Source organism: Amblyraja radiata, chromosome 15 (assembly GCF_010909765.2).
Source record: "Amblyraja radiata isolate CabotCenter1 chromosome 15, sAmbRad1.1.pri, whole genome shotgun sequence".
In the NCBI taxonomy this organism is placed as follows: domain Eukaryota; kingdom Metazoa; phylum Chordata; class Chondrichthyes; order Rajiformes; family Rajidae; genus Amblyraja; species Amblyraja radiata.
Window position 1 is genome coordinate 37,573,838 of NC_045970.1, and position 16,752 is coordinate 37,590,589.

At 44.8% G+C, this 16,752-nt stretch overlaps 1 protein-coding gene across 1 annotated transcript in view; it reads left to right on the forward strand.

Moving 5' to 3' along the window:
- The window catches only part of hpse2 (heparanase 2 (inactive)), a 168,486-nt gene that overhangs the window by 132,807 nt on the left and 18,927 nt on the right, over positions 1-16,752 (forward strand). The window contains exon 10 of the mRNA XM_033034070.1: positions 15,009-15,154. Coding sequence (XP_032889961.1) covers positions 15,009-15,154 — 146 coding nt within the window. The remainder of the gene's footprint in view (positions 1-15,008; positions 15,155-16,752) is intronic.

Sequence of the window (16,752 nt, forward strand, 5' to 3'; positions counted from 1 at the left end):
CCCCTACCACCACCCCTGGAAATGTGTTTGAGGCATTCACCACCCTTTTTGCAAAAAACGTCATCCCACACATCTTCTTTTAAATTTTGCCCCACTCACCTTAAAGCAATGTCCTCTAGTATTTGATATATCCATGCACTCTGAAATAACCCAGCAAGTCTTGCATTTGAGAGGGAGTCAGGGGCAGATCATAACTACTGCTGCCACCAGGGTTGAGCACAAGTCACAAACAAATTGTGCAAATGAAAGGAGAATGGAGAATGTGGTTGGGAAGGTAAAACCACAATCGAATGGGGGAGCAGACCTGACGGACCGAATGGCCAAATTTTGCTCCAATGTCTTATGATCTTAGGAAATCAATAAACACATCAATTGTTTTATGCTGTCAAAACTATAGCAGTAAAAACCTTTGACATACTCTGTTTTACTCCTTCCTATTTTGCACCAGAAGTAAGTTTGTCTTCTGTCAGAGAATTTCCCTGCATAACAGCACCAAATCCCTTCCAGTACTCTTAAAACTATTCGACCAACAAACCTTTCTTTTCCCCTGTGAGAATAGATTTGTAATGGATCAGTAATGTTGCAGTTTTTCCTCCACATGTGTCCCAGGGGGCAGAAGAAACTCTTAACTTTTGACTTGGTGGTTAACCTAAGCAGCCCATAGTCACCTCCGCAGTATGATTCAATACATATGTACTAAAATAACTCCTGATATAACACCCACTCTGGGATAGCTCACTGCATTCGCTGCAGAACCATTAAAGGCAATAGGTCTCTCTTGCAATCCTCAAAAGGCAGGGATTGTCTTAGTTGAAAAGTTCGTGAGCTAGTTTACATAGAACAGTACAGCACAGGAACAGGCCCTTCGGCCCACGTCATCAGTGCTGGACATGAGGCCAACTCTTATCTGCCTGCACATATTCCATATCCCTCCATTACCAGTATATACGTGTGCCTATCCAAAAGTCTCTCGAATGCCACTGTTGTATCTGCCTCAACCACCACACCCAGCAGCGCGTTCTGGGCACCGACCACCTTATGTGTAATAAAACCTGTCCCACACATCTCTTTTAAACGTTGCTCCTCTCTCCTTAAAGCTATGCCCTCTAGTATTTGATATTTCCATGCTGGGAAACAGGGTCTGACTCCCCCATCGATACCTCTCACAATTTTATATACTTCCATCAAGTTTGCCCTCAGTCTCCGGAAGTACAGAGAAAACAATCTGTCCAACATCTCCTTGAAGCCAATACCCCTGAACCCAGGGATCATTCCGGTGAACTATCTCTGCACCCTTTCCAATGCCATATCCTTTTTCTAATGTGGCAGTCAGAAGAGCACACAATACTCCAAATGTGGCCCAACCAAATTCCTATAAACCTGCAAAAATGTACAGTTTCTGATTGCCTAAGACCCAAGATGAAATGACCTACTAATATAAAACATTTCATGGAGTCATAGAGTCACACAGCACTGAAACAGGCTCTTTGGCCCAATTTGTCCATGCCATCCAAGATGCCCCATCTACACCAGTCCCACCTTCCCACGTTTGACAAATATCCCTCTAAACCTTTCCTATCTATGTACATATCTGTCCAACTGTTTATTAAATGTTTAGTGCAAGATAAATTCCAGTAAAGTCTGATTAAAGACAGTTGTAAGGTCTCCAATGAGGTAGATGTCAGGTCAGGACCGCTCTCTAGTCGGTGATCGGATGGTTCAATTGCCTGATAACAGCCAGGAAGAAATTGTCCCTGAATCGGGAGGAGTGCATTTTCCAACTTCTGTACCTCTTGCCTGATGGGAGAGGGGATAAGAGGGTGTGGCTGGAGTGAGACTCATCTTTGATTATGCTGGTGGCCTTACCAAGGCAGCGTGGTGAAGATGGACTCAATGGAAGGGAGGTTGGTTTGCGTGATGGTCTGGGCTGCGTCCACAATTCTCTGCAATCTATTGTTTGTGTTTATGCGCATGCATGTGTGTTTGTGAGTGTGATTGTGTGTGTGTATATATGTGTGTGTGTGTGACTGTGTGTGTGTATATGTGTGTGTGTGTGACTGTATGGTGCGACTGTGTGTGCAAGTGAGTGTATTTGTGCATTTGTTTCTGTTCCCATGCCTGCATGTTGTGTGAATGTCTTTGTGAGTGTGTTCTCCCACTATGTGAGACGTTTGCTCCATACTGACTTTATTTCTTGGAGCTCGGATCTGTCGTACAGTTTTTCCCGTGGGAGCTATCAGGAGGATGAAAGAGGTGCTAGTTTACAGTTCGGAATGTAAACCTGTATCAACGATCTCCCGGGAAACATTATCTGCATGTCACTGCGCCTTGTGTACCTAATTGTCAGAACAGCACATGTCGGCATGGTTTTGTGTGCAGATCAGCTCTTGAAAGACATGCAACCTTACACAAGGGATCGTTTAGTTTATTATTGTCACGTGTGCTGTGGTACAGTGAAAAGCTTTTGTCTGCGTGCTATCCAGTCAAAGAAAAGACGATACATGATTACAATCGAGCCGTCCATTGTGTACAGATAAAGGATCAAGGGTACAGCATTTAGTGCAAGATATAACATTGAAGTCCAATAAAGTCTGGTGGAAGATCGTTCAAAGGTCTCCAATTAGATAGATGGGAGGTCAGGACCGCTCTCTAGCTGATGAGAGGATCGGTCATTTAATTGTTTGACTTTCTTTACCTCTGCAAATGTATCTGGCTGACTAGGATTCAGACACCACTTCATTTTTATACCTGCTCTCTTTGCAGTACCCCATCCATAACAGTAAAACCGTGCCAAGTGCCGTCCTGCATTTAATTACTGTGAGGATTCAGGTCCCAGTCCATAATAGTGGCTGATGTAAATCCTTGGCCATCTGAGGTAAGGGGGTTGAGGAAAAAGGGAAGGAAAATATTTCACCTTAACAGCCCGAAATGTAGAGAATGCTCCCAGTCTCGATCCCCTTCTTCCTGCTATTGATGGAATAGTGTTTCCATGAGTAATGAAACACTTTCAGCTACGGATAGGAACGGAAATACAATGGAAATGCTGGAATCTTCAGCAAAACATAAAGTGCTGGAGAATCACGCGTGTGTTGCTGTGTGTATACATGTGTGCGTGTGCATGCGCATGCATGTGTATGATATGGTGTACACGTGTGTGTGTGTATGCATATAAATGTGTGAGTGCGTGCATGCACATGTGTGCGTACGTATGTTTATGTACGTATATTGCACAGAAGTGTACATGTCCAGTGACACAAGCAGCCCTTCCAGGTGAAGCAGAGGTTCATGTACACCTCCTCTAACGTCATCTATCGCATCTGGTGTTCCTGATGTGGCCTCCTGTACATCAGCGAGACCAAGTGTGGACAAGGCGACCATTTTGCTGAGCACTTGTGCTCATCCCGCCAAGGCCTACGGGGTCTCCCAGTGAACCATTTTAACTCCCCCTCCCATTGCCATATTGACCCCCGTCCTCAGCACTTTTCCATCTTTATCCCCTATTATAATCAGCCTGAACAAAGTAAGTAAGTAAGTAAGTTCTATTTATATAGCACGTTTTAAGTCAACTCGCATTGACACCAAAGTGCTTTACATAAAATAGATAATAAGTTTCCACACAAACCATAGAAAAAGGTTAAAAAAAAATAAAGAAAATGGAAATGCTGGAATCTTCAGCACAAGAGTTCAACACAAATGTCCCCCCACAGCAGAATCAAACATTTCCACTGTGGGGAAAGGCATCAGAAAGTTAAGTCCTCTTCCTCTGTGAAACACCCGAGGTCAGGGCCCATTTGTGGCCTTGCAGCCAGTTCGATGATTTTCAGGGCCCTCTCGCCGTGAAGATGGAACATAGAAACATAGAAACATAGAAATTAGGTGCTGGAGTAGGCCATTCGGCCCTTCGAGCCTGCACCGCCATTCAATATGATCATGGCTGATCATCCAACTCAGTATCCCGTACCTGCCTTCTCTCCATACCCTCTGATCCCCTTAGCCACAAGGGCCACATCTAACTCCCTCTTAAATATAGCCAATGAACTGGCCTCGACTACCCTCTGTGGCAGAGAGTTCCAGAGATTCACCACTCTCTGTGTGAAAAAAGTACTTCTCATCTCGGTTTTAAAAGATTTCCCCCTTATCCTTAAGCTGTGACCACTTGTCCTGGACTTCCCCAACATCGGGAGCAGTCTTCATGCATCTAGCCTGTCCAACCCCTTAAGAATTTTGTAAGTTTCTATAAGATCCCCTCTCAATCTCCTAAATTCTAGAGAGTATAAACCAAGTCTATCCAGTCTTTCTTCATAAGACAGTCCTGACATCCCAGGAATCAGTCTGGTGAACCTTCTCTGCACTCCCTCTATGGCAATAATGTTGGAGTAACATCAGGTGAAACATTCCTCAGCGGCTTGGAAAGTCTGGAGCGGCTGTCATAGTAATGAGGAAAGGTCCCAAAACAGCTTCATCCCCTCTGTTACCAGGCTTCTGGAGGATCCTTCCATAAGCTAGGGTATTGTCCGATTCACCTCTACCACATTGCAGACATTGGACTTTGTCTATGGAAGTGATGTGCCACAATGCTGAGAACTATTCTCTACACACTGTATCTTCCCCTTGGTCTATCCATTGTACTTGAGACCAACTTGGTGGTATTTATGCAGAGTGAAACAAAAGGAGATACAAAGTGTTGGAGTAACTCAGTGGTTAAGGCAGCATCCCTGGAGAACATGAATAGGTGATGTTTTGGGTCGGGACCCTTCTCCAGAGGAGCTGCCCGACCCACTGAGCAACCCCAGCACTGTGCAAGCCCGTACGTGATCCGTATGTCCCTGAAGTTCCATGTGTCTATCCAGAAGCCCCTTAAACGCCAGTAAGTACCACTATCGTATCTGCCTCCACCACCACTGACATCCATCAGTGTAAAAAATAACTTGCCCAGCACATTTCCACAAAATTTTCCCCCTCTCACTTTATAGCTCTGACCTCTAGTTTGGACATTTCCACCCCGGGAAAAAATATTCTGGCTGTCTATCCTAGCTATGTCTTTCTATCAAGTCTCCACTCAATCTCCGAAATTTCAGGGAAAAATTTACCTTTGAATTTAAGGACGTTTTTAATGGAATTCTTTAATGGTAGTTCGACTTAAGGGTGACACAGTGGTGCAGCGGTAGAGCTGGTGCCTCAGCGCCAGAGACCTGGGATCGATTCTGACTATGGGTGCTGTCTACATGGAGTTTGTACGTTCTCCCTGTGACCACAAGGGTTTTCTCCGGGTGCTCTGGTTTCCTCCCACATTCTAAAGACGTGCATTGGGGTTAAATGGCTTCTGTAAATTGTCCTCAGTGTTAGCATAGAACCAGCGTACAGGTGATCATTGGTCGGCGTGGTCTTGGTGGAGCTGAAGGGCCTGTTTCCACACTGTATCTCTAAACTAAACTAAACTAGACTGAGCTTGCAATAGACGCAAAGTGCTGGAGTAACTCAGCTGGTCAGGCAGCATCTCTGGAGTAAAAGGATGGGTGTCATTCTCCTTTTTCTCCAGCGATGCTGCCTGTCCTGCTGAGTTACTCCACCACTTTATGCCTATCTTGGGTATAAACCAACATCTGCAGTTCTTTGTTTTTTAAACTAAACTTGCCCCTTCTCAGTACTTATTCCCTTTGGAAAGTGGTGGAATTGGCCTGTTTGGAATCACTTTTGATAAGCCACAATCTAAACCCTTAATAACATGAAAAGGGATTTTAATGTATGATCACACAAAACCAGACCATTGAACTATTGTGGAGCTACTTAATTCTCTAGAGAAATACGAACACTGTGGGAGTGTTGACCCTTCATGGTTTCCTGAGGAAGCTGTTGAGGATGTGATAAAACCACAATGAATCTGCATCGAATTGTTTTTCATACGCCTTTATCCTGATGCTCTGTCATAGTTGTGTCTACTGACATCAGCTGTGGTCGCGTGTGGTTCCAGCAAGGACTCGAGGAGCAAAGAAACTGCACAGGAAACCAACAAGCGGGTTAATGACAGCTCCATCTCTGGGGAATGGATGTAACTCTCTCCCACCTCCACCTCCACCTCCCCACCGCTCCTTCACAAATACTATTCAATGAAAAAAATATTGACGCAAGCTTCATTTGGAAGCTTAATGATATCTAGATTTACAACAGGGAAGTATTTTGGCAAAGCCGTGTGAAGATGTAATGGACTTTTGATGGCTTCTGGTAGCATCATTAGAGGATACAACAGTTTGGTTACGAGTGGATGGCCTTGACATTTTTGAAGCTCACAAGGCATTTAAGAAACTTTTAGATGGGTACATGGATATGCAGGGAATGGAGTGATTATGAATTATTTGGTAGGCAGATAAGAATTGGTCTTGGCATCCCGTTTGGCACAGATATTGTGTGCTGAAGTGACGGTACTGTACAGTACAGTGCTGTTCTATGTCCTATATGTTTAGTTTAGTCTGGAGATACAGCATGGAAACAGGCCCTTCGGCCCACCAAGTCCAAGCCGACTGTCAATCACCCGTTCACGCTAGTTCTATGTTATTCCTACTTTCTCAGCCACTTCCCTACATACTAAGGGTAATTTACAGAGTCTTTGGGATGTGGAAAGAAACCAGAGCATCACAAGGAAATCCACGCGATCGCAGGGAGGTCCGAACAGATAGTATCTGAGGTGAGGATCAAAAACAGGTCTCTGGAGCTATCAGGAGAGATTGGGCGTGCTAGGACTTTATCCCTCAGAGAGCGGGAAACTAAGGGGAAGCCTGATAGAGTTGTGCAAAATCATGAGGGGAATAGATAGGGTGAGTACAGTCTTTTCCCCAGGGATGTAGGGCACAGATTTAGGGTTAGGAGGCCTGATGGAGTAGAAACCTGAGGGGCAACACTTTTACACCGATGGTGGCACAGAAATGGAATGATCTGCAAGAGGAAATGATTGTGTTAAGTATATTAATAACATTTAAAATACATTTGGACAGGTACATGGTTAGAAAATGTTTTGATGGATATGGCCAAATGCAGGACAATAGGGATGTATCACAGCATGGAACTGCTCTATCCAAGAAATTGCAGAGAGTTGTGGACATAGCCCAAACCATCACGCAAACCAACCTCCCTTTCATTGACTCCATCTACACGCTGTCTCAGCAAGGCTACCAGCATAATCAAGGACGAGTCCCACCCTGGTCGCTCCCTCTTCTCCCCGCTCCCATCAGGTATGAGGTACAGAGGTGTGAAAACGCATAGCTCCAGGTTCAGAGACAGTTTCTTTCCAGCTGTTATCAGACAATTGAACTGTTCTCTCACCAACTAGAGAGTGGTCCTGACCTCCTATCTACCTCATTGGAGACCTTCAACCTATCTTTAATTGGACCTTACCGGACTTTATCTTGCACTGAATGTTATTCTCTTTATCCTGTATCCATACACTGTGGACGGCTAGATTGTAATCATGTATAGTCTCTTTGCTGACTGGATAACATGAAACAAAAAGCTTTTCACTGTACCTCGGTACACTGGCAAAAATAAACTAAGCTAATAGGACTGGCTCAGGTTGACATGTTGGGCTGAAGGGCCTGTTTCTCTGCTGTATGACAATGACTACTTCTATTTGCAGTTATAAACCAACCATATATGATCAGATTGGATAGAAATTATTGATGTATCCCCCGTCAAAAGCCATTAATAAAGCCGATTTATATCGATACAGGTCTTGCAAACACCATAACGAGGCAGGTTTTTATTCTAATTTTTCAACCATTTGAATTCACCATGTTTCTGTGCATGGATTTGGGTAATCCTTCGTATTATCCTCCCAGTAGCAAGATCACATTGTGACAGCTTCCTACATTATATATCAAAAGGAATCAGGAAAGGAAGGGGAAGGTTCGCATGCGGTGGTTAAGTAAGCAAACTATTAATACAGAGAAAAAATGATCCACAGATGTGAGTCTGAAACCCACCATGGAAACATGAAGCCTGCTAATGAGGTCAATCTGGGATTTAAAAGCCAACGCTCTTCTCAGTAATGGTGACTATGAACATAGAACAGAACAGCACAGAAACAGGCCCTTCAGCACACAGTCCTTGCCGAAAACGATGCCAAGTTAAACTCTTCTCTGCCTGTATGCTATCCATATCCCTCCATTCCCTGCATAAACATGTGCCTATTCAAAAGCCTCCAAAATGTCACTATCATATCTACCTCCACCACCATCCCTGGCAGTGCATTCCAGGCACCCGCCAAAAAAAAACTTGCCCCACGCATCTCGTTTAAACCATCTCCCTCTGACCTTAAAGCTGTGCCCTCCAGTCTTTGACATGTCCACCCTGGGAAAAGGTTCTGAATGCCTACTCTATCTATGCCTCTCATCATTTGATATACTTCCATCAGGTCTCCCCTCAGCTTCTTACACTCAAGAAAAAACAATCCAAGTATTCCAAACTCACCTTTTGGATATTACCCTCTAATCCAGGCATCATTGTGATAAGCCACCTCTGCACACTCTCCAAAGCCTGCACATCCTTCCTGTAACAGGATGACCAGAACTGCCCGCAATACTCCGAATCTTGTGGCCTATTTGCATTTCCAATCAATCAATCTAATTAATTAATTGTCGCAAAAAATTGAACCAATCCTATTTCTGTGGATGTTGGTAACGGGGACGGGTGTTAAAGGTTTAGACTAGTTTTTTGTCACGTATACCGAGGTACTGTGAAAAGCTTTTGTTGTGTGCTAACCGGTCAGAGGAAAGACCACACATAATTACATTCGTGCCATCCACAATTGTACAGCTACATGATAAAGGGAATAATGTTTAGTCCAGGATAAAGTTCAGTAAAGTCCGATTAAAGATAGTCCAAGGATCTGCAGTGAGGTAGATAGTTTAGTTTAGTTTAGATATAGCGTGGAAACAGGTCCTTTGGGCCACCGAGTCCGCTCTGACCAGCATTCACCCCACACCATAACATTATCCTACACACTAGAGACAATATACAATTTTTAATTGTAGCCATTTAACCTACAAACTTGCATGTCCTTGGAGTGTGGGAAGAAACGGGAGTACCAGGAGAAAACCCATGTGGTCACAGGGAGAACGTACAAACTCTGTACAGACAGCACCCACAGTCAGGATCAAATCCGGGTCTCTGGCGCTGGAAGTCAGCAACTCTACCTCTATGCCACCGCTGAACCCTTAATAGTAGCTCAGGACCGCTCTCTAGTTGATGATAGGATGGGTCAGTTGCCTGATAACTGAAATGATTGGTTAAATACTTCCCAAGACTACAGGATTACTCAACAGTTAACAGAAGGGGAATCGTAAGTTGCTGATTCACTTATAGAGGACTCGTGGTCGATGATTGAAGGGCAGATTAGTAAAGTAAATTGTTAGATTACTTTTATTGCAATCTAAAAACTTCCTTCTGGGAAAGGCCAAATCCGGTTGTAATTAGTGTAATGAGTTTATATTGGCCATCTTCGCACAGACCACAAGGCCAAGCCACAGTTCTATTTCTGATGTGAAAACAAAATTTGTTATGATTGCAAACCAGGGATAGATTTGCAATACAGCGTGGAAACAGGCCCTTTGGCCCAACTTGTTCACGCTGACCAACATGTCCCTTCTACACCAGTCATACCAGCCTGCACTTTGCATGTTACCCTTTAAACATATCCTATCGACGCGCATGTCTCTTAAATGTTATGATAGTACCTGCTTCAACTTCCTCATCTGGCAGCTTGTTCCATAAACCCACTACCCCTTGTGTAAAAAAGTTTCCCTTCCCCCCCCACCAAGTTTCCCATTAAATCTTCCCCCTCCCCCCCTCACGTTAGACCTATGTCCTCTGGTTCTTGATTCCCCATACTCTGGGTAAAATACTTTGTGCATTTATCAAATCTATTTTTCTCATGCCGAGTTTATCACTTTGAACTCCACTTCACTTCAGAATGCACATTGCATCTCAGTCCATAACTCACAGCCTATTTGTTTTTGGGTCATTGGTGTGAACAGAGTTCTGCGAGTCGTTAATATTGTCTCGAAAGTGTTTTCAAGCATCCTTCTTAATTGACTTGATGTGCTTTGTTATTTATTTTGCAATACTGCTTTTTGAACCTTTTTTGTGAACTGGTTCTTGCCTACAATCTTCTTCAAGCTTTAGGGCGACACAGTGGCGCTGGTAGGGGTGCTGCCTAACAGCACAAGAAACCCGGGTTCGATCCTGACGTGGAGTTTGCATGTTCTCCCTGTGACCACGTGGGTTTTCTCCAGGTGCTCCGGTTTCCTCCCACATCCCCAAAGACGTGCAGGTTTGTTTGTTACAAGTGGACACAAAGTGCTGGCGTAACTCAGCGGGTCAGGCAGCATATCTGGAAAACCTTTCTTCTGACAGATTGATTATTGGCCTCCATAAATTGCCCCAAGTGTGTAGGGAGTGGATGCAAAAGTGGGATAACGTAGAACTAGAGTGAATGGGAGATCGATCAGTGCACTGAAGGGCCTATGGTAAATTCATTGGACATGGAAGTCAGTGCTCTTGTGCTTGCAAGTAATCTGACAAATTTCCATGTTAATAAGCTAATTGTGTGCGTTCTTTAGACTTTAGAGATATGGCGTGGAAACGAGCCTATTAGTACATCAAGTCCACGCCGACCCGCGATCACCCCATACACTAACACAACCCTACACACTTGGGACAATTTACAAATTTTACCAAAGCCAATTCACCTACAAACCTGTACATCTTTGGAGTGTGAGAGGAAACCGGAGCACCCGCAGCAAATGCACATGGTCACGGGGAGATTGTACAAACTCTGTACAGCCAGCACCCGTAAACCAAAGATCCTATAGCAGAGCAAGATAGACCACTCCTGCTAAATGCAATGTGCTGACATGTAGTACGCAACAGAACTGAACGTGGGCCTTTTTTTCATCCATTTCCGTAACCGGACCTGACCCGACCCGACCCGACTCGCAGTGTCATCGACGTTGCGGGGGGGGGGGGGGGGGGGGAATGGATTGTGTTAATAAATTTAATTTCTGAAAATGAGGAGAAGATTTTTACCAAATAACTTTTATATTTACGAGGATGTTTCCGTAACCGGCTTCCGTCTCCGCACTATTATCCTATGGGATCTTTGGTACGGGGACGGAAGACGGTTACGGAAATGGGGCCTTAAATTACCCATGAATCTGCCCATGACCGAACCACATCTTTTTCGTCGAGTGGACTATCTTGTTCGCTATAGGATCTTTGCCGTAAACAGGATCAAACCCGGGTATCTGGCGCTGTGAGGCAGCAACTCTACCGCTGTGCCACGCCAGTACTTTGGTTTGAATTATTTAGAAAGGCCAGTCTTCATCTCCCACTATCTCAGGGTTGTTGCAATGAAATGGCAGAGTTAAACGCTGCCACATGACAATCTCCTCTGGAAAGTAAACCGTGTGAGAACAGAATCGGTTAGACTTGCAGTAACAATTAGTGTTTATTTCTGCAGTAATCTTAAATTCAAAGAAAACAAACAAAAATACAACTGATAAGGAAATGTAGCCGAGCTTCAAGAGAAAAGAGAGTGGCTTGAAAAGCAGTGGGTCTAAATAACAACTTATTTGTAATTAAATTATCTGAGATCATTGATTCAGTATCAAAAACAGTCTCTCACTCAGCTGGATTGTTAGTCCTGGACACAGTCAAGTGGGAATGAGATCAAAAGCCCTGGTCACTGGTCCGATGAAAGCCATATCCTTATATTAATAAACTAACCCAATGCAATCATCCCATTCCTCCCAGATTACACTGAATGAAGATTGTTTAATGTAGCTGTTGAAGAGAAGACATTATTTAGATACATAATGTCTTTGAATCCTTGTACCTGAACGACATCAGCTGTATGTGATGTTCTGCAGCTGCAGCTGTATTTGGTGGCTATTTATGATCAGGTCAACATGGATGTGGACATATGACATTAAAACATGGAGTGCGACTGAGGACACTAAAACACTCTTGACTCTTGAATGGGTGGGCAAAGAATACTGGTTAGAAGTTGAAACAGTCTATCTGCTGTGCTTGAAAGTGTTGAGTTCAGCAGTCCTTCTAGAAAGTACTGACTTTAGTTAAGTATCAAGTTCAGATACTGTGGACTGAAGAGCCTGTCCAGTGCTGTATTGAATATTTTTGGCTGTGTTAAAAGGTTCACCTCTTACCTGCCCTGCTTTGTCCTACCCCTCCTCTCTCCCAGCTTTATTCGGCCCCCCCACAATTAATCTGAAGAAGGGTCCCAACCTGAAGCGTTACTTACTATATTGTCCAGAGATGCTGCCTGACCCGCTGAGTTACTCCAGCACTTTGCACCCTATTTTTTAAATCAGCATCTGCAGTTCCTTGTTTCTACATCTTGATATATTCTATATTTTACACTCTTTACTGACAACCTTTTTTTGGCCAATCCTGGTTTCCAAGGGTGCCTTGTTAGCCACCCGGACGGTGATGAGATGCAGTTTAGTAAGATACAGTTTGGAAACAGGCCCTTCGGCCCAACTTGTTCATGCCGACCATCCATCACCCATACACCAGTTCTTTGTTATCCCACTTTTGCATCCTGCATACCAGGGACAATTTACAGAATTGCCAATCAACCTACAATCCCGCACGTCTTTGGGATATGGGAGGAGCCCGGAGCTCCTGGAGAAAACCCATGCAGGGAGAACATGCCAACTCCGCAAAGACAGCACCCGTGGACAGGATCTAACCTGGGTGTCTGGCACTGTAAGGCAGCAACTCTACCGCTGCGCCACTGTGCCACCTTAGAATGACGGGAATGGAATGAGGGGGGCTCTCATTGAAACGACTGGAATGAAGAAAGAAAACACTGGCCAGACTCAGCAGGCCAGCAGAGTTAAGCTTTCAGGTCTATTACTTTTCGTCAGAAGTCAGGAATAAAACAAGTTTTAAGTTGCAAACCTCCGCATCAAACAACCTAGCAGGGGGCCGATGGAGAAGGTGTAAATGAATCCACTGTGTCACAAGGGTTAATAGTATGGGAGCACTAATGTGCAAACCATGCTATAATTTAAGAGATGAAATGGATATGGCAACTTTGCTGCCTACCCAAGAATATTGCATCTTTTGCAAAACCATGGCCAGCTTCATAAGCATTTAATTATGACCACACTTTTACACACATCCAGTTAGGATTTGATGTTAATTAGAATTAACCGTGGGAATGTGTTTATAGTTTATTTGGTGAACTGAGGTTGGATTATATGTGAGGAAACTACCTGTGAATTATGGGAGCTTCAAATAGTTGGAGCATTACCAGGTTTATAGAACTATAGAATTCATTGTAGCTCTTTGCATGCTAGTGTTTCTGTTTTCAAAGAACACGTTATAACAAGACGATGATTTATTTTACTTTTTTAATTTGAATCAGGCTTGGAGAAAGATCATCTGTTAAGTAACTTAACCTCAAATCAAACAGCCACTTCTCTCGAGGATGAATCTATCTGCTGCACTTCGGTTTCAACCCCCTCACCTTGCCCCCGCCCCCTCTCACCAATTGCACAATTCGTAACTTTAGTTTTAATTAAGGGATACAGTGTGGAAATAGGCCCTTCGGCCCACTGAGTCCATGCCGACCGGCGATCACCCATATATTTGTTCTATCCTACACACTAGGGACAATTGACAAAAGCCAAATTAACCTACAAACCTGCACGCCTTTGGAGTGCGGGAGGAAACCGGAGCACCAGGGGAAAACCCACGCGGTCTCAGCCATGATCACAATGTATGGCGGTGCAGGCTCGAAGGGCCAAATGGCCTACTTCTGCACCTACTGTCTATTGTCTATTGACAAGGTGCAAACTCAATACAGACAGCACCCGAGTCTCTGGCACTGTGAGACAGTAGCTCCATCTATATTTTTGATGTACTGAACGTTTTGTTGGTGTTTATTACGGCTTTTACAGGGGACTATATTTACATATCTGTTGTGCTGCTGCAAGTAAGAATTCCATTGTTCCGTTTCTGGGCATCTGACAATGAAACACCGACTCTTTGTTGACACCCTTTCTTCAACCTTACTATCCATTCAAGCCTGGTTTCCTAGTTAGCCACCCCGACAGCGATGAGATGCAGTTTAGAGATACAGCGTGGAAACAGGCCCTTCGGCCCATCGAGCCCATGCTGACCATCCGTCACCAGTTCTATGTTATCCCACTTGTACATCCAACACACGTGGGACTATTTACAGTATTGACAATCAACCTACAACCACCACCAGTCAGAGGAATACATAGATGCCAACAGTGGAACTGGTAGGATGACTAGGGTGGGGGATGGGGGGAGAGAGGAAATGCAGGGGTTTCCTGAATCTTAATAAGGGATATTCTACAGAGATGCATAAAATCAGGAGAAGAATTAATAGAGCGAGTCTTTTACCTGAGATAGGGGGATCAAGATTCAGAGGACATTGGCTTAAGATGAGTGGGGGAAGACTTAGTAGGAATCTGAGGGGGCTCATTCCATATACCCAATCAGAAGATGGTGGGTGAATGGAACGAGCTGCCAGAGGTGAGGCAGGTACAATAAAAGCATTTAATATACACTTGGACTGGTACATAGTTGGGAACGATTTAGAGGCATATGGGACAAATGAGAGGAGTTCTTGTGTTCCTTTTTCAGATTTCCAGCATTTAGTTTTTTTGTTTTAGAGATACACTGTGGAAGCAGGCCATTCAGTCCACACCGATCATGTTATCCCACTTTTGCATCCTACATGTTAGGGACAATTTACAGAGGCCAATTAACACACAAACCCACATGTCTTTGCGATGTGGGAGGAAACCGGAGCACCTGGAGGAAACCCATAAAGTCCCAGGGAGAACGTACAAATTCCGTACAGAGAGCAGACACTGGTCTCTGGCGCTGTTGGGCAGCATCACCACCACTGCCCCATCTTTATTTGTATTGACTATCTCTGCCTTCACTTCCCTCCTCAGGATTACTGGCTCTCTCTGCTCTACAAGCGCTTGGTGGGAAACAAAGTCCTCATGATCCAAGTGGCAGGCCTCCAGAGGAGACCTCGGCCGGGACGGGTCATCCGGGACAAGCTGAGGATCTACGCCCACTGCACGCAATCCCGCAAGTAAGTTCAATGGTTCAATGATGCCTTTAATATTACGTGTACCAAGGTACAGTGACATTCTTGCAATTTTGCACACAAATCACTAAGATTATTGCCAAACAAAAGTACAATTCCCGATTCAGTACATAGAGTCACACAGCATGGAAATAGGCCCTTCTGCCCAACTTGCCCATGCAGACCAACCTGCCCAATCTACACTAGTCCCACCTGACTGCGTTTGACCCATATCCTTCTAAACCTATCTTATCCATGTACCTATCTAAATGTTTCGTAAACATTGCGATAGTACCTGCCTCAACTACCTCTTCTGGCTGCTCGTTCCATACACATACCAACCGTTGTGTAAAAAAAGTTACTCCTCAGGTTCCTATTAAATCTTTCCCATCTCACCTTAAAGCTACATCTCCTGGTTCTCGATTTCCCTACTCTGGGCAGGAGATTCTGTGCATTTACCTATCTGTTCCACTCATGATCTTATACACGTCTATAAGGTCACTCCTCATCCTCCTGCGCTCCAAGGAATAAAGTCCTAGCCTGCTCAGACTCTCCCTACAGTTCAGGCCCGTACATAATGCTTAGAAACCGCTCACTGAGTCCGTATGCAAGAGTCGCCAGGTTTTGCTGCCATTATACAATCCCAGCTGCAGTTGGCCATCAAGGCCTGTTGCGACCGTTGCCTCGATCCGTTTGTTCCACAAACCATCGTCCTCACCTCGCCCCGCCATCTTCAACCTTCATGCCCTGGGGGCGCCTCCTGCAGCCGACCTTGAAGGCGCAGAAAGCAAGACCCTCGGTTCTTCTTACCGTCCCTTGACCAGCGTCCGCCACCATTCCCGACACCCTCTATCCTCCTCTGAAGAATGTCTGAAGAAGGTCTGAAGAATGGTTTCGGCCCGAAACGTTGCCTATTTCCTTCACTCCATAGATGCTGCTGCACCCGCTGAGTTTCTCCAGCACTTTTGTCTACCCTCTATCCTCCTCTCTGGTTCCCGGCCTTCGGAGGTGAGCAGGGGCCGGGCTTGGCAGCTTCCCTCTCCCAGTTCCCCGCTGTAGCGGGCAAGCCAGGCCATAAAGGCGAGTTCCCTTTAACCCACCGCTGCTCGTCATTCATATCTGTAGGAAACTAGCCGCCCAACTCAACGTCTTTCAACTGTCGAGAAAAAATATTATCAAAGGCTAGCGAACCACCAGGACAAAAGGTTGTGGCCTGGGGTTAGATTACACCGGAGACCGTGCTGAGATCCGTGTTGTCGTTGGCTTGCTAACCCCCCGCTATCAGAGGACATGGAGCTGTCTTCTTGTTATGTTGGCAGAGAGACAGTGGCCACCATTGTTCTGGTGGAAGACAGTGATAAGAGCCCAAAGACTTTCATCAGGGAGTTCGGTCACTGATAAGTGATGAGCATTGAAGAGAATGGCTGTTCTTTCTGATCACTGGCTGGTTTGTCTTTCAGCCACCTGAGATGTGGTCATTTTCCCTTTGGTGTATTGTATCTGTCCTCGTTCACCCTACCAGGCGGATGGGAAATCTCAGGTCAAGATGAGCACAAGAAATACTCTCGCTTTCCCAAACTGTAGCTGAATAAGGATGGCACGGT